General features: G+C 35.3%; 1 protein-coding gene across 2 annotated transcripts in view; it reads left to right on the top strand.

Annotated features, from left to right (window-relative positions):
• The first annotated feature begins 159 nt into the window (after window positions 1–159).
• Window positions 160–26,251, top strand: part of dock11 (dedicator of cytokinesis 11) — a 37,147-nt gene continuing 11,055 nt past the window's right edge. Inside the window, exons 1-41 of one of the 2 annotated variants that reach the window (XM_077741722.1) lie at window positions 160–431; window positions 1,495–1,611; window positions 4,119–4,208; window positions 5,364–5,446; window positions 5,521–5,587; window positions 6,972–7,067; window positions 7,144–7,278; window positions 9,153–9,336; window positions 9,410–9,489; window positions 11,018–11,101; window positions 11,164–11,304; window positions 11,376–11,618; window positions 11,685–11,807; window positions 11,893–11,975; window positions 12,607–12,729; window positions 12,815–12,891; window positions 13,334–13,518; window positions 14,021–14,086; window positions 16,182–16,274; window positions 16,639–16,750; window positions 16,819–16,931; window positions 17,606–17,683; window positions 17,754–17,843; window positions 17,916–18,037; window positions 18,107–18,176; window positions 18,251–18,376; window positions 18,453–18,524; window positions 19,220–19,366; window positions 19,455–19,538; window positions 19,607–19,718; window positions 19,932–19,970; window positions 21,530–21,711; window positions 21,791–21,892; window positions 22,956–23,031; window positions 23,155–23,243; window positions 23,550–23,667; window positions 23,751–23,817; window positions 23,885–23,932; window positions 24,779–24,924; window positions 25,837–25,952; window positions 26,024–26,161. In XM_077741722.1, coding sequence (XP_077597848.1) covers window positions 327–431; window positions 1,495–1,611; window positions 4,119–4,208; window positions 5,364–5,446; window positions 5,521–5,587; window positions 6,972–7,067; window positions 7,144–7,278; window positions 9,153–9,336; window positions 9,410–9,489; window positions 11,018–11,101; window positions 11,164–11,304; window positions 11,376–11,618; window positions 11,685–11,807; window positions 11,893–11,975; window positions 12,607–12,729; window positions 12,815–12,891; window positions 13,334–13,518; window positions 14,021–14,086; window positions 16,182–16,274; window positions 16,639–16,750; window positions 16,819–16,931; window positions 17,606–17,683; window positions 17,754–17,843; window positions 17,916–18,037; window positions 18,107–18,176; window positions 18,251–18,376; window positions 18,453–18,524; window positions 19,220–19,366; window positions 19,455–19,538; window positions 19,607–19,718; window positions 19,932–19,970; window positions 21,530–21,711; window positions 21,791–21,892; window positions 22,956–23,031; window positions 23,155–23,243; window positions 23,550–23,667; window positions 23,751–23,817; window positions 23,885–23,932; window positions 24,779–24,924; window positions 25,837–25,952; window positions 26,024–26,161 — 4,422 coding nt within the window. In that variant the 5' untranslated portion in view covers window positions 160–326. The remainder of the gene's footprint in view (window positions 432–1,494; window positions 1,612–4,118; window positions 4,209–5,363; window positions 5,447–5,520; window positions 5,588–6,971; window positions 7,068–7,143; window positions 7,279–9,152; window positions 9,337–9,409; window positions 9,490–11,017; window positions 11,102–11,163; window positions 11,305–11,375; window positions 11,619–11,684; window positions 11,808–11,892; window positions 11,976–12,606; window positions 12,730–12,814; window positions 12,892–13,333; window positions 13,519–14,020; window positions 14,087–16,181; window positions 16,275–16,638; window positions 16,751–16,818; window positions 16,932–17,605; window positions 17,684–17,753; window positions 17,844–17,915; window positions 18,038–18,106; window positions 18,177–18,250; window positions 18,377–18,452; window positions 18,525–19,219; window positions 19,367–19,454; window positions 19,539–19,606; window positions 19,719–19,931; window positions 19,971–21,529; window positions 21,712–21,790; window positions 21,893–22,955; window positions 23,032–23,154; window positions 23,244–23,549; window positions 23,668–23,750; window positions 23,818–23,884; window positions 23,933–24,778; window positions 24,925–25,836; window positions 25,953–26,023; window positions 26,162–26,251) is intronic. The other variant, XM_077741723.1, reaches the window with a different exon arrangement.

Genomic DNA, 26,251 nt, shown 5'->3' with positions numbered 1-26,251 from the left:
CTAAATTGACTTTTTAGGTTAAATAAATTATTTGAGTTATGGGATGTATCCACCCGTTTATTCGGGAAATTTTCCTTTTACAGTTTTTAAATGTTTTTAATTAAAACAATTAAAACCGGTAGAAACGGCCGGAAGTAGGTGCGGAGGAGAACCGGAAAAGGGTGTTAATGGAGCATCCCGCCTCGGCGTTTTCTTTGGCTTCCTCTCATCAGCATCACGAGAAGGCTGTCTGGCTGGCTATTGCCCACCTCCAAACACGGCCCCCAACTGGCCGCCGGGACACGGGTTATTGAATATTTCGAACAAATTGACATTTTAGCCACGTTATGTCGGAGGTTCGAAAATTTACGAAAAGGCTGAGCAAACCCGGGACGGCGGCGGAACTAAGGCAGAGTGTGTCCGAAGCAGTGAGAAGCTCCGTTAACCCCGTGGTGAGATTTTTTTCTGTTTTTATTATTAAATATTTATCTCAAGTTACTATTTTCTTACACTAAAAAAGTCGATAAACAGCTCTTTAATAAGCACTGTTTAAGTATGTATTTGTTTTTGGCTAGCGAATGTCCACGAGACTGAAAAGTGTTGCGTTCAAGGACTATCAAAAATAATCGTAAAAATGGCTGCTCATGTGTCATTTTAATCAAAAAAGCGTCTTTTTGGTGCGTTTACGAACAATGTCCTTCAGTTTTTTTCGAGTCCTTTTGTCTGCCAGTGGGTTTTAGCTCGGTATGTGTGATGGATTCTGCCACATGGTGCAGTTTATGCCTTGATTTATTTATTTATTTTTAATTTGAAAAATATGTTTAGAGAAACTGCATTCATGAGAGGATTAGTAGCGGTTTGAGGTAAGAAAGCATCATGACACCCTGCTGACACAGCATTGTAACTGCGGGTGGATTTATTGGCACTGTGTTAAAATGTCAAAAATGTAAATTGTTCCTTTTCTTTAACCAGTATTTAATTGAGCCACTTGGTTGTTAACAGTGTGATGCAACAAATGAGGCTTTGTTCCTGTTTCTGCCGCAGCTCATATTGACTGGCTTGTCTGATGTTGCAGAAACGCGCACGCGGCAACCGCCCGGAAACGTCCCGAAAACGGAATGCACGCCCTGAAAAGTTAAAGAAAAGCGAAAAGACTAAATTGCCCTCCCCCCCCCGTGTGCCCTTCTTGTGTGTAACATGATCCGGTTCGCCGGTGCCGCTCAAACCCGGCCCGTGACTTGCGGCTCTGTGGTTAAGCTTGTTGCACATGACAGGAAAAGGAACTGCTACTTTAGGGCCAAAAGCGTGTGTGCAGACCTCATCGGACTTGCGTGGGTTTACTTGGGGAAAGGCATTTGTTTTTTTACAGTAGCGTCCGAGTAATTGTATCATGGAATGGTTTGAAATGCGTCAGCAAAAAGACCCTGCGGATTTGAGTTTTCTTAAACTGAAAAATCATCAGAATTTGTCTTGTTTCTGTCATCTTGAAAGACTGCTTCATTTTTTTCTTTTTAGGAACAGCCTAAATTTATCGAGCCTTTGGACTACGAGGCCGTGGTGTTCCAGAGAAAAGCTCAGATCCACAGCGACCCTCAAAGAGACCTGCTTCTTTGCCCCGTCGATGATGTTTCGGTGGGGTTTCAGTGTTTTATTAGATTTGTTGAAATTGGGTTGCTGTCTGGTTGAGGTTTTGCTGGACCTTACCTTACAAGTGAAAAGTAGTAAGGTAGTAGTAGTAAGAACAATAGTAATAGTAGTAGTCATAAAAATATTATTAAAAGTGGTAGTAGCAAAATAGAAGTAGTAAAATAGTGGTAGTGGAAAAGTAGTACTTGTAAAAATAGTAGTAGTAGTAGTAAAAGTAGTAGTAATAAAAGTAGAAGTGGTGAAAGTTGTAATAGTATAAGTAGTAGTAAAAGGAGTAGTAATAAAAGTAGAAGTGGTGAAAGTAGTAGTAGTAAAAGTAGTAGTACTAAAAGTAGTAGTACTAAAAGTAGAAGTGGTGAAAGTAGTAGTAGTAAAAGTAGTAGTACTAAAAGTAGTAGTACTAAAAGTAGTAGTACTAAAAGTAGTAGTACTAAAAGTAGTAGTACTAAAAGTAGTAGTAGTAAAAGTCGTAGTACTAAAAGTAGTACTAAAAGTAGTGGTGAAAGTAGTAGTAGTAAAAGTAGTAGTACTAAAAGTAGTAGTAGTAGCAGTAGTAGCAGTAGTAGTTGTAAAAGTAGTGGCTTCAGTAGTAGTAGTAATAGTAGTAGTAATAGTAGTAGTAGTGGTAAGAGTAGTAGTAGTAATAAAAGTAGTAGTAGTGGTAAGAGTAGTAGTAGTAAGAGTAGTAGTAGTAATAAAAGTAGTAGTAGTAATAAAAGTAGTAGTAGTGGTAAGAGTAGTAGTAGTAAGAGTAGTAGTAGTAATATTAGTAGTAATAAAACTAGTAGTAATAAAACTAGTAGTAATAAAAGTAGTAGTAATAAAAGTAGTAGTAATAAAAGTAGTAGTAATAAAAGTAGTACCAAAAGTAGTAGGTACAGTGGTATTAGTAATAAAAGTAGTAGTAACAGTAGTAGTAGTACAAGTAGTAGTTACAGTAGTAGTAGTAGTACAAGTAGTAGTAACAGTAGTAGTAGTAGTACAAGTAGTAACAGTAGTAGTAGTAGAACAAGTAGTAGTAACAGTAGTAGTACAAGTAGTAGTACAAGTAGTAGTAACAGTAGTAGTAACAGTAGTAGTACAAGTAGTAGTAACAGTAGTAGTAACAGTAGTAGTACAAGTAGTAGTAACAGTAGTAGTAGTACAAGTAGTAGTAACAGTAGTAGTAGTAGTACAAGTAGTAGTAACAGTAGTAGTAGTACAAGTAGTAGTAACAGTAGTAGTAGTACAAGTAGTAGTAACAGTAGTAGTAGTAGTAACAGTAGTAGTAGTACAATTAGTAGTAACAGTAGTAGTAGTAGTAGTTACAGTAGTAGTAACAGTAGTAGTAGTAGTAGTAACAGTAGTAGTAGTACAATTAGTAGTAACAGTAGTAGTAGTAGTAGTAGTAGTAACAGTAGTAGTAGTAGTAGTAACAGTAGTAGTAGTAGTAGTAACAGTAGTAGTAGTAGTAGTAACAGTAGTAGTAGTAGTAGTAACAGTAGTAGTAGTAGTAGTAACAGTAGTAGTAGTAGTAGTAACAGTAGTAGTAGTAGTAGTAACAGTAGTAGTAGTAGTAGTAACAGTAGTAGTAGTAGTAGTACAAGTAGTAGTAACAGTAGTAGTAGTAACAGTAAAAGTAGTAGTAGTACAAGTAGTAGTAGCAGTAGTAGTAACAGTAGTAGTAGTAGTAGTACAAGTAGTAGTAACAGTAGTAGTAACAGTAGTAGTAGTAGTACAAGTAGTAGTAACAGTAGTAGTAGTACAAGTAGTAGTAACAGTAGTAGTAGTACAAGTAGTGGTAACAGTAGTAGTAGTAACAGTAGTAGTAGTACCAGTAGTAGTACAAGTAGTAGTAGTACAAGTAGTAGTAACAGTAGTAGTAGTAACAGTAGTAGTAGTACAAGTAGTAGTAGTAACAGTAGTAGTAGTACAAGTAGTAGTAGTACAAGTAGTAGTAGTACAAGTAGTAGTAGTACAAGTAGTAGTAGTACAAGTAGTAGTAGTACAAGTAGTAGTAGTACAAGTAGTAGTAGTACAAGTAGTAGTAGTACAAGTAGTAGTAGTACAAGTAGTAGTAGTAGTACAAGTAGTAGTAATAAAAATAGTAGTAGTGAAAGTAATAGTATTCTTGAATTTTTTTTCTCCAATCTGACTGCCTCGAGCCTAGAGTTTGATTAATTTTAATAAATATTCATTAGCCAAATCTCCCTTTTCCAAACTGGATTAAATCAGCCTCCTCTTTATGGAAAAGCACATTCCCATTCACAATAAAGTTCCACAGTGTATAATTGTGAAATTATTTCAAGCACCATTGGCAGAGTTTTGGAAGCAAAACGAGAGAAATTTTTCCCCCAACATTCTGGAAAATAGGGGCCAGAGTAACCCAGCCAAAACAGCTGTTTTTATTTACTCCAAGAACTGCTTTGACCCTGATACAATCGCTCAGTTGCTTTCCACAAAGTTCTTTAGGGTTTTGTTTTGTTTCTGACTGTGCTTGTGTGTGCTTGCAGGAGTCCCAAATATCCCGGCAGAGGCGGACCGTGGTTCCTTCCGTCCCTCAGAATGCAGAACGGGACGCCAAAAGTCTCTTTGCCAAAAAGGTATGCCAAAAATATCACTAGGTTTTTACACTAATTCACTAATATAATCTTCTCCAAGTACAGTAATACTTTGAGATACGAGCTTAATGAGTTCCGAAACCCAGCTCAATTTACTTTGATTTATTTGTCAATTTAGCCCTATCTCAAATCAACCTTTCCCATAGAAATGAACAAAATACACATTAAATTGTTCCCACCCTATGAAAAAACAGTAAATGTAGTAGTAGCAAAAGTAGTAGTAGTAAAAGTAATAGTAGTAAAAGTAGTAGTAGCAAAAGTAGTAGTAGCAGAAGTAGTAGCAAAAGTAGTAGTAGCAGCAGTAGTGATAGTAAAAGTAATAGTAGCAGCAGTAGTACAAGTAGTTGTAGCAGCAGTAGTACAAGTAGTTGTAGCAGCAGTAGTACAAGTAGTTGTAGCAGCAGTAGTACAAGTAGTTGTAGCAGCAGTAGTACAAGTAGTTGTAGCAGCAGTAGTAGTAGTAAAAGTAGTAGTAGCAGCAGTAGTAATAGCAGCAGTAGTAGCAGTAAAAGTAATAGTAGCAGCAGTAGTAATAGCAGCAGTAGTAATAGCAGCAGTAGTAGTTGTAGTAAAAGTAGTAGTAGCAGCAGTAGTAGTAGCAGCAGTAGTAGTAGCAGCAGTAGTAATAGCAGCAGTAGTAATAGCAGCAGTAGTAGTAGCAGCAGTAGTAGTAGCAGCAGTAGTAGTAGCAGCAGTAGTAGTAGCAGCAGTAGTAGTAGCAGCAATAGTAGTAGCAGCAGTAGTAGTAGCAGCAGTAGTAGTAGCAGCAGTAGTACATGCAGCAGTAGTACATGCAGCAGTAGTAGTAGTAGCAGCAGTAGTAGTAGCAGCAGTAGTAATAGCAGCAGTATTAGTAGCAGCAGCAGTAGTAGTAGCAATAGTAGTAGCAGCAGTTGTAGTAGTATAAGTACTTGCATGTTTTCGGAACGTGGGACAAAACCAGGGGAGGGATTGGTGTACTTTTTTCCCTCCACATAGTAATGGGGTTAAAACAAGTTTTTTGGGTGTATTTACAAAGAAAGGTCATTGAGGTCATTGAAATCTGGCTTAGATGACGTTTTCCTTGCAGAATTTAAGTAATGTGTTCCAGAAATAAGGCAATTTAAGTGATTATATGTTTGGCTGCGTGTTTGACAGTGCATCAACATGTACAAAACCGACTGGCATGTCATCAACTACAAATATGAGGCCTATTCCAGCGATTTTCGCATGTTGCCCAGGTAAGTGGAAATTGGAGTGGTCTTAACGTGGGTTTTTTTTAGGATTTAACATGAGGAACATTCTTTTTTTAAAGCAAAGGCCTGAAGGCTGACAAGTTAGTGGCTCATGTGTTTGAGGTGGACGAAGACGCCAAAGATGAGGTTTGACAAAAATGAAATTTATCCACACATTTAATGAACAAAAACAAAATTTCTTTTATTTTCAATGCCCTTCATTGCACTGGCTTGTTTAAAAAAGTAGTGATAGTAAAAGTATAGTGGTAAAAGTAGTAATAGTAAAATTAGTAGCGGTAAAAGTAATAATAGTAAAAGTAGTAAAAAAAGTAGTAGCAGTAAAAGTAGTTGCAGTAAAAGTAGTAGCAGTAAAAGTAGTACCAGTAAAAGTAGTACCGGTAAAAGTAGTAGCGGTAAAAGTAGTAGCAGTAAAAGTAGTAGCAGTAAAAGTAGTAGCAGTAAAAGTAGTAGCAGTAAAAGTAGTAGCAGTAAAAGTAGTAGCAGTAAAAGTAGTAGCAGTAAAAGTAGTAGCAGTAAAAGTAGTAGCAGTAAAAGTAGTAGCAGTAAAAGTAGTAGCAGTAAAAGTAGTAGCAGTAAAAGTAGTAGCAGTAAAAGTAGTAGCAGTAAAAGTAGTAGCAGTAAAAGTAGTAGCAGTAAAAGTAGTAGCAGTAAAAGTAGTAGCAGTAAAAGTAGGAGCAGTAAAAGTTGTAGTAGTAAAAGCAGTAGTAGTAAAAGCAGTCGTATTAAAAGCAGTAGTAGTAAAAGCAGTCGTATTAAAAGCAGTATTAGTAAAAGCAGTAGTATTAAAAGCAGTATTAGTAAAAGCAGTAGTAGTAAAAGCAGTAGTAGTAAAAGTAGTAGTAGTAAAAGTAGTGGTAGAAAAAGTAATAGTAACAGTAGTAGTAGTAACAGTAGTAGTAAGAGTAGTAGTAGTAGCAGCAGTAGTAGTAGTAACAGTAGTAGTAACAGTAGTAGTAGCAGCAGTAGTAGTAGTAACAGTAGTAGTAACAGTAGTAGTAGCAGCAGTAGTAGTAGTAACAGTAGTAGTAGCAGCAGTAGTAGTAGTAAAAGTAGAAATAGAAGTACTTTTAAGGCAATTTAAAAAGTACAGCTTATATGTGAGAAAATAGGGTACTTTATCAATTTTAAAAAGGAACAAAAAACAAAGTATCCGTTTTTTTTTGCATTACCTGATCTTTTATCAAAGTGTACAGAAAATGTAAACTAAATTTGATGCACAAGCTTGGCTTGAAGTCCTACGTGTTAAGACACCTTTTTGCAAAAGTATGATCTTCGAGTCCAAGTCAGTGCAATCCTGCTGCTCATAAACCCAGAAACCCTTGTAAAATATTCTATAAATAGCTCCTATTGATCCTCCTCCTGTCGCTCGAGGTCGGAAGCGCACATATTTAGACGAAGAAAGGGTTTAATTAGGTTGAAGCTAATGTCGTTATGACTCTAAAGCTTCCCTCAAAAGTACTCTGTTGAATCCAATGCATTGCTAATATATATTTTTTATAATCTACACCAGGATACGTCTTCACTATGCTCCCAGAAAGGCGGCATCATGAAGCAGGGTTGGCTACAGAAAGCTAACATTAACAGCAGCTTGTCTGTCTCCATGAGAGTGAGTCATGGCCACCATTCGCCCTGAGTCACAGCAAATAAAAACAGACCTCACAATGCAATTTTCATTGTTACAGGTTTTCAAGAGGAGGTATTTTTACCTTTCCCAACTCCCGGATGGCTCCTATATTCTTAATTCGTATAAGGATGAGAAGCACTGCAAGGAAACCAAAGGATCCATTTATTTGGACTCATGCATTGATGTTATTCAGGTACAATAACATAGAATGGGGCGATTTGACAACATTTTTATTACCATAAAACAAAAATTGTCATGATAACTATGCTATGCATATGCAAAAGTGGTGAGAAAACTTTTTAGACTATGAAAAGTAAAGGATAAAACCGGCAGACATTTTGAAAGGTCTTTATTTTGATAAATTTACTTTCAAAACAAAAGTTGCTGTGCAATTTGAAATCTATAAAATAATTAATTGATGACATCATCACCATTGGCAAGCATATTATTTTCAGGTTCACTAAAAGAAACTAAATTTACAAAATTTACAAAAAAAATATTGAGCGTTGGTCTGGAACTAGCGTTCACCTCACAACAGCGCCCCTGTTCTCTGTGGTGGGCAGGTGGTGTAATTGCAGTTTAAATTGTCAAGTTTTTATTGAAAGTTTTAAATATTTTCGTTATATATATATATATATATATATATATATATATATATATATATATATATATATATATATATATGTATGTATGTATGTATGTATGTATGTATGTATGTATGTATGTATGTATGTATGTATGTATGTATGTATGTATGTATGTATGTATGTATGTATGTATGTATGTATGTATGTATGTATGTATGTATGTATGTATGTATGTATGTATGTATGTATGTATGTATGTATGTATGTATGTATGTATGTATGTATGTATGTATATATATATATATATATATATATATATACATATATACATATATACATATATACATATATACATATATACATATATACATATATACATATATACATATATACATATATACATATATACATATATACACATATACACATATACACATACACACATATACACATATACACATATACACATATACACATATACACCATTCTACCATTATATTCATTAACTAAAATCTACAGTATATTTATTGTTATCAAAAAAACTGGACTGTATTGGTGGGTTCACAAAAGTAACATTGTGGACACCACAGAGGTTTTAGCATCGATTTTACAGGTTTTTTTTTCAGTGCACTTATTGGTTGGCAGCTTCAGATATGATGCCAGAAAGCTTTCAGGTAGATTAGCCCACTCGGAGGATAAATAGCAGGAGCCTCATTCCGGCTAATGGCTTCAATGTGAAAGCATGTCATTCACTCTGGGATTAATAACCCTAGTTTTTGTAATAAAACTTGTCGGTTAAAAAAGTGAGGCAGAATAAAAGAAAATGTTTCTTGTTGCATCTGAAGTCAAGGATAGATAATCAATATATAGTAATGATGAATAAATAATCAATAAATAGTCATAGATTAATAAGTGGTCAACATAATAAATAAGTAATATAGTATTTACTTGCATATAAACCACTCCCACAAAATTGCCTTAAAGAATTCATAATTGTCAGCTCCATCTTCATGGTTTTAATAGGGAGTACAAATGTGTTACTTTGAAGGGAAAATATTTAAAATATTTCTAAGATACTGTATGAATCAAAAGTACATTAATATGGTCAATATCATAAGAATTTAATTCATCCAGTAATGATTGTTTTCTTACTGCAAAACAGAAAATAACCAACAAATAGTAAATGTTACTTTGCCAACATCTGGTGAAAAAGAGTATATAAAATCTTGTACGCATATAAGGAGTACTCTTGATTCAGTCATCATTTTTTTTAGTTACAAATACAGCTTATATGCGAGAAAATACAGTATAAGTAGTAGTCAACATGGGTACTAAGTAGTTAGCAATAAGTCTTAGGTGCAGAAACTGAGTTGAATATAGGAAAAAACTGTCCTTTAGTCTGTTTGTCTTGGCTGTTATGGCCCTGTAGCACCTTCTAGTATTTGATTGAGAAATGACAGTAAAACTTGTTGTCCTATAGAGCCCTAAAATGCGTCGGAATGGCTTTGAGCTAAAGATGCAGGACCGCTACAGCCATTTTCTAGCCGCTGATAGTGAAGCTGAGATGGAAGACTGGGTAGCCACGCTCAAACAAGCCCTACAGAACACTACCGAGGCCTGCCAGGACAGGAGAAATGGAGGGGAATCTCTTGATGGTTCTCTCGGTAAGACTACCAAACTTAAATAAAGCAGTTTTTAATGAGTAATGCTTAACCCATGATTGCGTTTTTTTATCAGATGATGAAACAAGCAGCCAAGGGAAAAGTGAGAACTACACAGAAGGTCTGGGGAGGAACTTACAACCCGAACTCACTAAGGTAAAGATATTAATGTTCAATTCCTCTGGCGGTTGGTTGGTTTTGCAATTTTCTAACTGTGGCGTGTTGACACTTGCCGAGAAAATTGGTGGTAGGAGTTGGATCAAACCTAAATTAAATCTGTATTTGGTATAAGAGAATAAAATTAAGTTTTGGTCTGCACTTTACATGAAAGAAGTTCAACTGTTGGAAGTTTTTGTTTTCTGCCTTTGTTGTAATTAAGTTTAGTATTTTGCCTGTTGTGAAAATGTGCCATTATTTTGAAAGTTAAGTCGCCTGATCACTTTCTTTTCAACCATTCTCATCAACAAAAACTTGAGTACTGTAATCTCTTGAATATCGCACACAATGGGCCTATGACTACACAAGACAAAGGACTTAGACATTTTTTGATTTACTTTCATGTAAAGTAGTTACATTTTTAAATATATACATTATATTCAGATATTAATACATTAGTGCAAGTAGTAGCAGTAGTAGTTGTAAAAGTAGTGGCAGCAGTAATAGTAGTAGTAGTAGTAGTAGTACTAGTAGTAGTAATAGTAGAGGTAGTGGTAAGAGCAGCAGTAGTAAAAGTAGTAGTAATAGTAGAGTTAGTGGTAAGAGTAGCAGTAGTAAAAGTAGTAGTAATAGTAGAGGTAGTGGTAAGAGTAGCAGTAGTAATAGTAGAGGTAGTGGTAAGAGTAGCAGTAGTAATAGTAGTAATAATAGTAGAGGTAGTGGTAAGAGTAGCAGTAGTAATAGTAGTAGTAATAGTAGAGGTAGTGGTAAGAGTAGCAGTTGTAATAGTAGAGGTAGTGGTAAGAGTAGCAGTAGTAATAGTAGTAGTAATAGTAGAGGTAGTGGTAAGAGTAGCAGTAGTAATAGTAGTAGTAATAAAAATAGTAGCAGTGGTAGTAGTAGTAAAAGTAGTAGTAACAGTAGAAGTTTTAGCAAAAGTAGTGGTAATAGTAAAAGTATTAGTCACAGTAGTTGATGTAAAAATATTAGTAACAGTAGTAGTAGTAAAAGTATTAGTAACAGTAGTAGTAGTAAAAGTAGTAGTAACAGTAGTAGATGTAAAAGTATTAGTAACAGTAGTAGTAGTAAAAGTATTAGTAACAGTAGTAGTAGTAACAGTAGAAGTTTTAGCAAAAGTAGTAGTAATAGTAGTAGTAGTAAAAGTAGTAGTAACAGTAGTAGTAGTAGTAGTAAAAGTAGTAGTAACAGTAGAAGTTTTAGCAAAAGTAGTAGTAATAGTAGTAGTAGTAAAAGTAGTAGTAACAGTAGAAGTTTTAGCAAAAGTAGTAGTAATAGTAGTAGTAGTAAAAGTAGTAGTAACAGTAGTAGTAGTAGTAGTAAAAGTAGTAGTAACAGTAGTAGTAGTAGTAGTAAAAGTATTAGTAACAGTAGTAGTAGTAAGAGTATGAGTGTTGAGAGGTTTAATGTTTGGCTTTACATGCTCCTTAAAACAATGCCAACAGATTCCTTGATATGTCGTATGCGAATACTTTATGGTTTAAATAAGAAGTACTATATTTGTGTTTAGTTTGCCCGGGAAACCGACCAGCTCAATAAGATCAACCGGAACGAAGGCAGACAAAAGCTCTTCTCTCTGGACCCCGATACACAGGTAAAATGGATTTATTCCATTATAAAACAACTCTTCATAAAAGCATTCGATTCTTTCTCCAGAGGCTGGACTTCTCCGGCATCGAACCCGACGTGAAGCCATTCGAGGAGCGATTCGGACGCCGTATCGTGGTCGACTGCCACGATCTGACCTTCAGTCTTCAGGGCTGCGTCAACGAAAAGGGGGATGGCGTCCTTTCAAATGTATGCCAATACACATTATTTGGGCTATTATTTATTCCATGGACATGGCTGAGTCTTCTTTTTAATTCCAGGTGGAACCTTTCTTCATAAGTCTGGCCCTTTTTGACATTTCCAAGAACTGTAAAATCTCCGCTGACTTCCACGTGGATTTGAACCCACCCTGTGTTAGGGAGATGCTCACTGAGACCGCCAACCAGGTCTCGCCTTGCTCAGACTCCGAAGGCACCGTTAAAGGAGGACCCTTACCCTCATTGGACGCAGATCTACCTGTTCTTCAGAGGGTTTCGGATACTCTACTGCATTTTCCAACACAGGTGGGTCGGACTTCATCACCAATTTTGAATGAACCAAGAATTAACCAATTTTCTTTTGTATTTTAGGCTATTTTTTCAGTCACCGACCCCCATGCTGATATCTTCTTGGTAGCCCGTGTGGAGAAGGTCTTACAGAATGGGATCACCAATTGTGCAGAACCATATATAAAGACTTCGGATATAAACAAGGTTTTTACAACATGTCCTTAAAATACATTTTAAAAGCATAATATATATTTATATCTACTGATTGTCTCCTTCCATGTTATTCTAGACTGCTCAGAAGGTCCTCAAGGCAGCCAAACAAACATGCCAACGGCTGGGACAGTACAGGATGCCCTTCGCCTGGGCTGCAAAGTACAGTATTTTCTCACTTATATACCATATTTATCACTCCAAAAAAGATGACTGAATCAAGGGTGCGGCTTATATGCGCATAAATTAGACTTGACATACACAAAACTGCAATAAGATAAAGATAAAACCCCATAACGCAAGACTATACGGTCGTTATGGTCATTTATTTCAAAATAGAGAAAAGATAAACAGATAAAACGCTAAATAACATTTATTTTGAAGTCTATGAATGAAAGTCAAGAAAAAAAAAAACCATATCTTGCATAAAACGGGAAAAAACTCAGTCATTACTCGCTCAGGGCGCCGCTATCCTACTTAGGAATGACAAACTAGACTACTACAGACACATTTCCTGGTTGTACTGCTCACATGACTTCCTTTTTGAATTTGTCTACATGCTTTCGATTCATAAATCTCAGAAATACTACATATGACGATTTTTAATTAAGATTCCTTTAAAATAACACATTTTACTCCCTATTAAAACCATGAATATGGAGGTGAAAATTCAGAATTATACCAAGTAAATTGTAAAATTCAACGATTTTACAGCATTTTTAAGGCTACGGCTTATACGCAGATGCGGCTTATATGCGAGTAAAAATGTTCTTAAAATCCATCCCCTCTCCAGGCAGGTGTTTAAGGATGCTCAAGGCAGTCTCGACATGGACGGCAAGTTTTCTCCACTCTACCGCCAAGACAGCGGGAAAATCTCCACCGATGACATCATCAAACTGCTATCCGATACCAGGAAGTGAGTCATGGACACGCCCCTGCTATTTTAGTCCTGAGAGTGTTCTATAATTCCTTTATGACGGTCAATATTTATCTCCAATCAGGCCCGAGAAGAGCAAGCTTCAAATCATTCCCGGACAACTGAATGTCACCATTGAGTGCGTCCCACCTGATTTTTCAAGTATGTTTCCTTCGTCTTATTATGGTTTTTTTCCTATACATTCTTAGCATACTCCATTAAATCTGGAAAAATGTGTCCGTTCATCTCGTTTCGAAGGACAGTCTCGATAACCCATAATTAGGCCGTCCTAAGCTTTGTGGTGATTTCTTAAAAATGGTTTTCCGATGGACGAGCTCTCGTCTTTCTGTAAAATGTGATTAAATTCCAGTCTTTGAGATTTTGATCATAAAAAAAGGTAAACTCTGGAATGTAAACACAACAAGTTGGGCACAAGAACACAAAACCGGCTTTACATTAGATTAGATTAGATCATGAATCCCGTATTTGGGATGTTTCACTGTCACAGTAGCAAGAGGGTGAGAATACAGACACAGAAAAAGACATTTTAGACATAAATAAATAAGTTAAGAAATAAATAAGGGTTTTATGCTTCTCTCATTAGACACAGTGACCTCCTCTTATATTCCCGTGAAACCCTTCGAGGAATCCTGCGAGCGTGTATCCATAGAAGTCGAGGAGTTCCTACCCGAAGAGGCGAAGTACAACTACCCCTTCACCACTTATAAGCACCAACTCTACGTATACCCACTGCAACTCAAATACGACAACCAGAAAAGCTTCACAAAGGTTTGTTTCATACGAAAAGCTGCATTTTTGTCTGGTTTTATCTATTTCCCCCTATGAGGATTACGCATGCTATCAGTTATTATTCTATTTTTCTTACCGTATTTTCACGACTATAAGGCGCACCCTCAATGAACGACATTTTTTTCCATATATAAGGCGCACTGTATTATAAGGCGCACTGTCTATTTTGGAGAAAATGTAAGACTTTTAAGTGCGCCTTGTATTGGTGAAAATACGGTAATTGCTATTGAATTCCAGGTATGAAGTACTCACTACACAGTCACTTCTAGAGCCAGCCATTGTTGATGTTTTGTATTTTTTTAATATAAAATCTTGCAGTGGGGGAGGAGCTATATGATGGAAGATTTTGTAAACTAAGATGGCATCTCCATATTTAACAGTATTGTTTCAGTTCAGGCGTTTGTGTTTTTTTGATATCCGACAGTGATGGTTTTTCGTTTTTGGTTTTCTGTTTTTTACATATATTATTTCCATTTTCTAGGCTAGAAACATTGCAGTCTGCATTCAGTTCCGGGATTCGGATGAAGATGGCAGCGCCTCTCTTAAGGTAAACAATGTTTTCTTTTTAACATGAGAGTTCAGGTTTTTTCCCCATTTTCTATTTTCCACACACGCTATTCATCCATTGTTGATAGCCGTCTCGTCTCTGCATTCCTAGGCTTTTGAAGCAACTTGGTACGATAAGACTGTCAGATAAAAGATATGAGATATGATATCAGTATATTCATTTATCACAACTCCAGCCTTGTGGCTTTTCTATTGTGGTACTAAATAGCAACATACCAATTAGGATTCTATACTATATTTAAATCTTTTTTTTTTTAAACCGGGTTTATATTATTACCATATTTTTCAGACTATAAATCACATTAGGTGAAAATAGAGTATAGTCGTACTTCAACTTACGAAATTAATTGGTTCCAGAACTTTTTTCGAAACTTGAATATTTTTTTAAGCAGAACAGTACTTTATATGTAAATTCCGTAATTCTAAAACATGGTAAAATTATAGTATAATAGCGAACAACTTATAATATAATATCGAACAACTTATAGTATAATAGCAACTATAGTATACTTATAGTATAACAACTTATAGTATAATAGCAACTATAGTATACTTATAGTATAAGAACTTATAGTATACTTATAGTATAATGACTTATAGTATAATAGCAACTATAGTATACTTATAGTATAACAACTTATAGTATAATAGAAACTATAGTATACTTATAGTATAACAACTTATAGTATAATAGCAAGTATAGTATACTTATAGTATAACAACTTATAGTATAATAGCAAGTGTAATATACTTATAGTATAAGAACTCATAGTATAATAGCAACTATAGTATATTTATAGAATAAGAACTTATAGTATAATAGCAACTATAGTATACTTATAGTATAAGAACTTATAGTATAATAGCAAGTATAGTATACTTATAGTATAACAACTTATAGTATAATAGCAACTATAGTATACTTATTGTATAAGAACTTATAGTATAATAGCAACTATAGTATACTTATAGTATAACAACTTGTATAATAGCAACTATAGTATACTTATAGTATAACAACTTATAGTATAATAGCAACTATAGTATACTTATAGTATAAGAACTTATAGTATAATAGCAACTATAGTATACTTATAATATAAGAACTTATAGTATAATAGCAACTATAGTATACTTATAGTATAACAACTTATAGTATAATAGCAACTATAGTATACTTATAGTATAAGAACTTATAGTATAATAGCAACTATAGTATACTTATAGTATAAGAACTTATAGTATAATAGCAACTATAGTATACTCATAATATAAGAACTTATAGTATAATAGCAACTATAGTATACTTATAGTATAACAACTTATAGTATAATAGCAACTATAGTATACTTATAGTATAAGAACTTATAGTATAATAGCAACTATAGTATACTTATAGTATAAGAACTTATAGTATAATAGCAACTATAGTATACTTATAGTATAAGAACTTATAGTATAAAAGCAACTATAGTATACTTATAGTATAAGAACTTATAGTATAATCGCAACTATAGTATACTTATAATATAACAACTTATAGTATAATAGCAACTTTAGTATACTTATAGTATAATAGCAACTATAGTATACTTATAGTATAATAGCAACTATAGTATACTTATAGTATAATAGCAACTATAGTATACTTATAGTATAACAACTTTTAGTTTAATAGCGAACAACTTATAGTATAATAGCAAACGACTTATAATATAATAACAAACAACTTATAGTATAATAGCAACTGTAGTATACTTATAGTATAACAACTTATAGTTTAATAGCAACTGTAGTATACTTATAGTGTAACAACTTATAGTATAATAGCAAACAACTTTTAGTATAATAGCGAGCAACAGACAAAAAACACACCTGGTAAAGTCATATATTAACAGTTTATAGGATAAAATAGCCTAAAAGACACTACATAACAAGCTTTTGTCAGTGAGGATTAAAAAAACTGAGACAAATCACAAGCCCAGCTAAAGTACAACAAAAGTACAACTTATGATATATAATTGATTTATTTCAGCATCTTGCGGTCTTAAATGAAAGCTATCTTTATATTGCAGTGCATCTACGGAAAACCAGGAGACTCACTTTTCACCAGCAAAGTTTATGCAGCAGTTTTGCACCACAACCAAAGCCCGGAATTCTACGATGAGGTGAGATCCTAACGGAAAAAAAATGTTGCTCCTGTAATTTTTTTAAGACAAAGATTTTTGAGAACTACAATTTTCGACATTGTTATAATCACTACTAATCATAAGGCATCAATTGAAATAGATTAGGATTTCAAAACCCCCACCAACATTGGCTCATCCTTACTTCCTGAACTTTATTACACTGAAATCCACATAAACATGTGATGATTTAAAGCCACAAGCCTCGAGGAGAACCAAAGCTTTGGCACATTTGACTCAAGGTCTCATGCTTGCCTGACTCATGCATTGCTCAGCTCAAGACTGCCGTCTTGTGGACATAACTTGCCCTGCATGGTGACTAAAGCTAATGATTGTGTCTCTCTAGGTTAAGCTGGAGTTGCCTGTCCACTTGCACGAAAAGCACCATGTACTTTTCACCTTTTATCATATTAGCTGTGAATCCAGCAGCAAGAAGAGAGAAGCTGTGGAATCCCTGGGTATTTTTTTAAAGATATTTTTCTGTGGGAACTTGTCGGGTTGTCTGATGTGAGTTTTTTTTTCTCAGTTGGTTATTCCTGGTTACCTCTCCTAAAAGATGGTAGGATGCAATCAACAGAGCTCCAGTTACCCGTCTCTGCCACTTTGCCTTCTGGGTATTTGGGTCAAGACACCAAAAAGGTTTGTAAAAAAAACACTAAAGCTTTACAGTAATACCTTGACATACGTACGAGTGCCCCAACATATGAGAAATCTGAGAAAGTTCCGAGCAAATATTTGCCTTGAGATACGAGAAAAATTTGAGATAGGAGAAAATTCCGAGCAAATATTTGCCTTGAGATACGAGGGTCCCAACATCTAAGAAATTTGTGATACGTAGAAAATTCCGAGCAAATATTTGCCTTGAGATACGAGTGCCCCAACATCTGAGAAATTTGAGATTCGGAGAAAATTCTGTGCAAATGTTTGCCTTGAGATGCAAGTGCCCCAAACATACGAGAAATTTGAGATACGGAGAAAATTCCGAGCAAATATTCGCCTTGAGATACGAGTGCCCTAACGTCTGAGAAATTTGAGATACGGAGAAAATTCCGAGCAAATATTTGCCTTGAGATACGACTGGTGCAATGAAGGGTAGTGAAAATTGTGTCCATTGTAATATCTTGTTCTTGGTATTTTTTCAGATTGTGGGAACGAATACATTTCTTTTTAGTTCATTTTCTATGGGAAATAATTGATTCGAAATATGAGTAAAGACATACAAGCTCGCTTCTGCAACGCATTAAGCTCATATCTCAAGGTATTATATTTTGATGCTCCATTGCATGAGAATTACAACATTTGCTTTTTCCCAGCCGGATTTGAAGTGGGTGGAAAACGCAAAGCCGCTCTTCAAAATGAGAAGCCGTGTGGCATCGACAATTTACGCTCAGGTGACGACATGACTCTACTGCCAAAAAATATGAAGATTTTTTCTTTAATTCTGGCTTTTTTTGTCTTCAGGACCTCCATCTACACAAGTTCTTCTTGCACTGCCAACTAATGAATAGCGCCTCTGAGGATAAACAGGCTGAGCTTATCAAATACCTGAAGGTCAATCATTGGATTAAGTTGTTTTTGCGTATAAAAACAATCCAGGTTTTATTTCTGTCTCTCCATTCTTAGTGCCTACATGCCATGGAAATGCACGTCATGGTTCACTTCCTACCCACGATTCTCACACATTTATTCGAGGTCCTGTCCGCGAGTGCGAAAGACAACCAGGAAATTGCTGTCAACTCTCTACGGTTTGTCCAATTGGCGATTTTTTTTAATTTTAGGGTCATAATTTATTACTATTTTCCTATTTTTTGCAGGGTTATCATCCATATTGTATCCAGGTGCCACGAAGAAGGACTAGAAAACTACTTGCATTCTTTCCTGAAGGTACGATTGCGCCATTGCTATAATTTTGACTTGAAAAGACATATTGTTCATTGTTGTTTTCACTTTCTTTGCAGTATGTGTTCATTGCCAAAACGCCTGCAGGCACAAACACAGCGTTTACGCATGAGGTGTTGGCTGCGGCAGTCACAGCCGTTCTCAAACAGACGGCAGATTTCAACACGAGTAACAAACTGCTTAAGGTGTTAGTTGTTGTAGTAATATTGAACAGCAGGTGGCGGACTATACTCATCAGGTCATCTTTATTTTTTTTTGTAGTATTCATGGTTTTTCTTCGAAACAATGGCGAAATCAATGGCCCAGTACATGCAAGAGGACAACCGTAGTAAGGTATATAGTTTCTTCATAACTAAGTATAACCTGGACTATAATGTGTACCCTTTTTGTATATTTTGCCCAGGTGTGTGACTTACAAGTGACAAAAAATGTACTGTATTTTCACGTGTATACGCTGTATTTGTCACAAAAATAATATAATAACTGAATCGAGGGTAAGGCTTATATGCGCATAAATTAGACTTGCCATATAACCTGGACTATAATGTGTACCCTTTTTTAATATTTTGGCCAGGTCTGTGACTTACAGGTGACGAAAAATGTACTGTATTTTCACGCATACACGCCTTATTTTTCACCAAAAAATATTATAACTGATTTTAAGTTAAGGCTTATATGCGCATAAATTAGACCTGGCATATAACCCGGACTATAATGTGTACCCTTTTTAAAATTTTGGCCAGGTCTGTTACTTACAGGCGACTAAAAATGTACTGTATTTTCACGTGTATACACCATATTTGTCACAAAAAAATATTATAACTGAATCGAGGGTAAGGCTTATATGCGCATAAATTAGACTTCACATGCACTACTAGACAAGACAATGCGGCCAATTTGATCATTTATTTCAAAGTAAGGAAAATATAAATTGATAAAACCCTCAAGAAAATGTATTTTGACATCTATAAATGAAATTTAAAAATAAAATACAATAATTCCAATTAACTCCGCCCTAATTGTTCCAGATGCCACGTGCCCAGCGTTTTCCGGACACTTTCAATCAGGCTCTGCAGTCCTTGGTACTATCCATCATGCCCCACATTACAATTCGCCACACGGAGATTCCAGAAGAAGCTCGCTGTGTCAATCTGAGTTTAGCTCATTTAATCAAGGTATACATGTTTTTTATCCCCCCCACCCCCCAACCACTTCCCTCCACTGACTATTTTTATCATCATCCCCCCCCCCCCCCCCCCTCAGAGATGCCTGACCTTCATGAACCGGGGTTTTGCCTTCGGTCTGGTCAACCACTACATGTGCCACTTCAGCTTCAAAGATCCAAAGGTACGCCCACATAATCACCCGTCGACCAATCAGCAAAGAGGCAGTTCGGGCATAGATGTTTTCCACAGGTGCTGACTGAGATGAAGTTCAATTTTCTGATGGCGTTGTGCAACCACGAGCATTTTATACCACTCAATCTGCCCATGGCGTTCGGACGGACGAAATTGCAACGAGTTCAAGGTGCGTCGTGGGTATTTTCCTGACTCCGCCTCCTCTTTTCGCATCTCTAATGATCCACTATTAACAGTTGTGCAGCCAACATATCATTAAGATCTTAATGTCCATGCATTATAATGTCAATGCTGCATGGATTGTGAATAGCTTCCCTAAATTCTTGGTTCGAACCCAACACCCTTCCCATTTGTTTTTTTTTCTTCCCTTGCCCGTGGTCAGATTTTATTTCGTACGCAACGGAGCTTTTTGGCACTGTAGGTAGGTGATTCGACGTCAACGCCACGTGCCGTCGCCTCCATTAACGCTTCCTCGCCAAGTGCACGCGATGCTTTTATTTTGTAGGGGGGGAGATGAGCTTTGCTTCCGCGGGAGTACGTACACTCACACTCAGAGTACTTTTTTTCCTACACCTTTGTTATCTTAGTCTCTATCACTTTAAATGCACTGCCTGTTATGATAATAATAACACAGCATTATGGCCTTGCACTTGATTGATTGCATCCTTTCTCTCGATCTCTGCTCTATGTTTGCAAAGTTTAAATTTATAAGATTATATATTTCATGGAAATATATAAGAAGGTGAAATTCTAGTATGGGATAACAATGTCTGCATTATGATAATCACTCATTCACAGCCAAGCATTTTTACAAAGATTATGTTTAAGTGCAATTTATAGCTATTTATTTATTTCTGTGTCTGTATTCTCACCCTCTTGCTACAATGACAGTGAAATTTATTTAAATTTATTTATCTAATCTAATCTACTTTTGCTGATAATTTGAGAATTACAATTTGATTTTTCAGTACATCACAAAGCAATGAGGTAATTTGCAATTTGATTGGGTAAACTGCAGCGTTATCTACCATTTGACCCTAAATTACTCTTATACTACTTTATACCGTATTTTCTCGTATATTTGTCGCAAAAAAAAAATATGACTGAATTGAGAGTACGGCTTATGCGCATAAATTAGACTTGACATGCACAAAACTGCAAGTAAGTGGCTAATATGTGAGAAAATATGGTAGATTATATAGTGCATACTATATACTATATAGTATGCACTATATAATCTACCTCTAGATACCCCTGCTTCACAATATAGTATATATACTATATAGTATATATACTATATAGTAGATATACCACATTGTGAAGCAATATAGTATATATACTATATAGTATATATACTATATTGTGAAGCAATATAGTATATATACTATATAGTATATAGTATATATACTATATAGTATATATACTATATACTATATAGTAGCAATATAGTATATATACTATATAGTATATATACTATATTGTGAAGCAATATAGTATATATACTATATAGTGAAGCAATATAGTATATATACTATATAGTATATATACTATATTGTGAAGCAATATAGTATATATACTATATACTATATAGTATATATACTATATACTATATAGTATATATAGTATATAGTATATATACTATATAGTATATATACTATATAGTATATATACTATATACTATATAGTATATATACTATATTGTGAAGCAGGGGTATCTAAAGTTTTTCTTTGACGGTTACTTAAAAAAATGCAATAGCCAACTTAAAATAAATTAAAAAATCAAAGAAACAGTTTTTTTTCGGATAACTATTACTTAAAAAAACAACATAACAGGTCAGAGAAGGCCAAACTGAAGAAAAAAAAATACACTTATAGTCCGGAAAATGCAACATATAGTATTTTTCCAGTATATTTAACAGCTGTTGCAGTTCTTCTTTGTTAGTTTGCTCAAGGCTTCCTTTTTTTTTGGACCGACCACAGAGCAAAGCCTGGAATTTAGCTTGACTGAAGAATACTGTCGCAATCACTTCTTGGTGGGTCTCCTTCTCCGGGATGTGGCGGCTGCCCTGCAGCAGGGTGCCGAAATACGCCAATTAGCGGTGAGCACGCTTAAGAATTTGCTGATCAAGCACGCTGTGGACGATCGCTACACTACCTTCAAGGTGAAATTTGAATCCCATTGTTTTAGTCACAGAAAACATGCATCGACTAGAATTCATTTTTTTTTTTTTGCTTTTGCAGAACCAGCAGGCCAGGATCTGTTTGCTGTACCTGCCATTGTTTGAGTTACTATTCCAGAACTTGAAACAACTCTCAGCCCAAGCATGTATTAACAATTTTAATGTAAGTGAAAATGACCACTCTTAATTAGATTAGAACTTTATTTTATCCCGTATTTGGGAAAATTCTTGATTGCAGTAGTAAGACAGACACACAAGACATTTTAGAACTACCGTATTTTCACGACTATAAGGCGCACTTAAAAGTCTTAAATTTTCTCCAAAATAGACAGTACGCCATATAATACAGTGCGCCTTATATAAGGAAAAAACAGGAAAAACAAAAACGAAAAACCACCACTGTCGGATATTAAAAAAACACAAACGCCTGAACTGAAACAATACTGTTAAATATGCAGATGCCATCTTAGTTTACAACATCCTCCATCATATAGATCCTCCCCCACTGCAAGATTTTATACAAAAAAAAATCCAAAACATCAACAATGGCTGGCTCTAAAGGTGACTGTGTAGTGAGTGAGTACTTCATACCTGGAAGTCAATAGCAATTACCGTATTTTCACGACTTCAAGGCGCACTTAAAAGTCTTAAATATTCTCCAAAATAGACAATGCACCTTATAATACAGTGCGCACCTTATATATGGAAAAAATGTCATTCATTGAGGGTGCGCCTTATAATGCGGTGTGCCTTATAGTCCTGAAAATATAAGTATAAGCCGCCCCCTGATTCACAATTTTCACCTCCAAATTCATGGTTTTAATAGGGAGTACAAATGTTTTACTTTGAAGGGAAAACCATAAGAAAAATCATATTTCTGAGATACTGAATGAATCAAAAATACATTCTTAGGGTCAATACCATAACAAATTAATTCATCCACTAGCTGTTGTTTTACTGCAAAACAGAAAATAACCAACAAATAATAAATGTTACTTTGCCAACATATACTAGTGAAAAAGAGTATACCAAGTCATATGTGCATATAACCCTGTGATTAAGTCATTTTTTTAGTTACAAATACGGCTTATATGCGAGAAAAATGTATTATAATGTTTGTGTATATCTTATTTGTGTTAGCTCTTCATTGTGCATTTTCTGCTATGAGCTTATAGTATAAAATACCATGATTTATTTACAGTACTGGACTTGTTTCTGTCTTTCAGGGCTCTAGAGATGACATTATTTCAAGTGGTTCGACAGATAGCAGAAGAATTAGCACTGCCGTGGAAAAAGATCAGAGTGAGTTGATCTCAGTCTAAAACAATATAGTGACATTTTAGTTAGTAGTAGTATTCCATGTACCAGTAAAAGCATTTTTGATGACTTAAAGTATTATTTTTGTCACCACTACATTTTTTTCAGGTTTTCCGCTCCTTAATGGTCATACTGTAAGAAGAGAAGACTCAAGAGGGTCTCTTTTTATGGATTCTGGGACACCAGATAGCATTGACGTAAGGCTTTTTTAATATTAGTTGTATAAAGTGTTGCCTTGGCAAAATATGACCTAGATTTTTTTTAGAGGGTGTTAATCATTAATCTTAGAGTACAAGCAATATTTGGAATAGAATTTGTGTCTTTATTTGCATGCTGGAGTCTTTTTATTTACTTATTTCAATGAGTTTTTGTACAATTTAGTCTTTGAAACTTTGGTTACGATATCTAGTTTGTGTTCAGTGTTCCTCATTAACTGACTCAGTTGTCTATTTTTGGTGTTTTTATTTGTAAATGTTTTTTTTAATGTTGTTTTTCATGTACAGCTGCAAAGACGAGGGTCCACCATGAGCAGTAGTCCCACCAATATGGGCAGATTGGGGTCTTATGAAATCAAGGGTCTTCTGTTTACATTCTTACACGTGGCCAAGACCTTGTCGGAGGGTTGGTGATCAGACAAATCTGTTGGACATCCCTCGAAATTAACTTTTATTTATAATAGCCCATTCCTTTTTCCCCCTTTACAGATACTCTCACTACATACTGGACTAAAGTGAGCCCTCAAGATATTACGAACTTCCTCAGTTTGCTTGAGTGAGTCGTTTTTTATAACATTTAAAGAAAGTTGTTCCGGCTTGAATCATTTTTTTGTCAATTTTAGGACCTGTCTGGTTCAGTTTCGATATATTGGGAAGAGGAATATAGCCAGGTAAGACGCAATAGTTGAAATCATAGTTTCTCTGGACTATAAGTCGCACCTACAAGGTTTTAATAGCTTAGCTGGGCCCATCAATAATAATCAAGTGCATTTTACCGTATTTTTTTGCATATTGACCGCCTCTGCGTATAAGCTGTACTCTTAAAATTGGCTTAAAATTGTTTAATTTGACAATTTCTCTCGTATAAGCCTCCCCTCTGATTCGCAATTTTCAAATCCATATTCTTGGTTTTAATAGGGAGTATAAATGTCTTAGTTTAAAGGGAAAATATTAAGAAAAATCATTGCACGTGATATTTCGGAGATACTTTATCCTATGGGTCGACATCATGTAAATGATTTTGACAATTTCTCTCGTATAAGCCTCCCCCCTGATTCGCAATTTTCAACTCCATATTCTTGGTATTAATAGGGAGTATAAATGTCTTACTTTGAAGGGAAAATATTTATAAAAATCATTACACGTGGTATTTATGAGATACTTTATGAATCGAAAGGATCATCTACTGCTTTGCAATTAATTCGCTCAATATCAAAAGGAAGTTAAATTCAAAATACAAGTTAGGTGAGCAGTAAAACCAGTTTGCCGTTTCGTCAGGTCGAATTTGTGCACATATAAGCCTCACTATTCAGTTTTACTTACAAATACGGCTTATATGCGAGAAAATACAATGTTATGTTGTTGTTTTTTAACTATAATTATTGGGAGGCTCTTAATAGATAGCCTATTTGACCTGTTTTCAATGTATCTTATTTGTTGAATTTTGACCAAATAGAATAAATTCGTCTTATAACCTTAAAACTTTGAATTTTTACACCCCTTTTTGTGATATGTAGGACTCAAGATGGGTGTACATCCAAGTTCTTCTCACCTGATAGGAAGTCACAGACAATGCCAGCTATACGCTGCAATCGAGCCAGTGCCATCCAAACGAAAGTGAACCAGTTTGGCACTATGGAGGCTTCACTCACGTTCAACCTAGGTATGTACAAAATGACTCACCAGGGCCTTGCCCTGATCAGAATTGCATGGTATTTTTTGTGCGATGCGCTTCAAAGCTTGTTCAAATAAAGCCAACAGTCACATTGACATTTTAATTGTAGAGGGGGCGGGCTTAAAAAAAAAAATGTAAGCGGACTGGATTCGGTTTTTAAACAGAGGAAGGTAATAAAAAAAATAGATAGAAAGAAACGGGGTTCATCCATATTCCATATTTGTGGGGGTTTGTTGGGGGGTGCTTGAGGCCGGAATCCATCACCAGGCACTTCTCAAGAGACACATCTCCATTGGTTGCTTTTTATATACAGTGTTCCCTCGCTACTTCATGGTTCAGCTATCGCGGACTCAGAGTTTCGCGGATTTTTTTGGGGAAAAAAAATATAAATATTCCATTGAAACAACATATTTTACAGTTTTTTTTTGTTATAACATGAATTTCACTCTCTCTTCCCGGTTTCTATATGGTGTACTGTATACAGAGGGGTAAAAAAATAAATAAAAAAAGCTAAAAAAAAATGCTTCCAAAATTCACCCCCAAAATTGTTTTTTTTATTTTTTTGTTTTAAATTTTTAAAAAAATGGGGGGGGGGGGGGGGGGGAATTTTGGAAGCATTTTGTAGCTTTTTTTTATTTTTATTTTTTTAATTTTTTGTTTTAAATTTTAAAACAAAAAATGTAAAAAAAATAAATAAAATTGGGGGAATTTTGGAAGTATTTTTGAAGGGGAATCCCTACTTCGCGGAAAATCACTTATCGCGGGTGGTCCCGGACCCCATTAACCGCGATAAGCGAGGGAACACTGTATATGTAAAAAAAAAGGAGAAATTTTGTATTAAAAATTCCATGGAAAGAAACGGGACTCATTCGTATTACACATTTGTGGGCGGGGTTTTAGGGATGGGGGCGCCTGAAGCTGAAATCCATCACCAGGCTCTCCTTGAGGGAAATATCTCCACTGAGGTCTGCTTATGTGTCCTGGATATCCTCTCACTTTTCATCCAGTTTTTCAAGGTGAACCCACACATACATTTTACATCCATTGGCTTTTTGTCCTCTCATTACTAAATATTTGTCCTTGGCAGACCCAACTAACGGACAGTGATGGACACAATCCCCTAATGAGGAAGGTTTTCGACGTATACCTCACCTTTCTCAAAGTCAGCCAATCAGAAGCCGCCTATCGCCATGTGTTTGCTGCACTGCGAGCGTTCATGAATAAGGTACGACTAACTGGCGACCATTCTTGGGTATTCTCTATACTACACCTATTTGAAACATAAAACATGATGGAGACCTATTGGGTTTAAGTT

The sequence above is a fragment of the Stigmatopora nigra genome, chromosome 20 (genome assembly GCF_051989575.1).
Source record: "Stigmatopora nigra isolate UIUO_SnigA chromosome 20, RoL_Snig_1.1, whole genome shotgun sequence".
Classification (NCBI taxonomy): domain Eukaryota; kingdom Metazoa; phylum Chordata; class Actinopteri; order Syngnathiformes; family Syngnathidae; genus Stigmatopora; species Stigmatopora nigra.
This window is presented reverse-complemented; position numbering and strand designations above follow the sequence as displayed.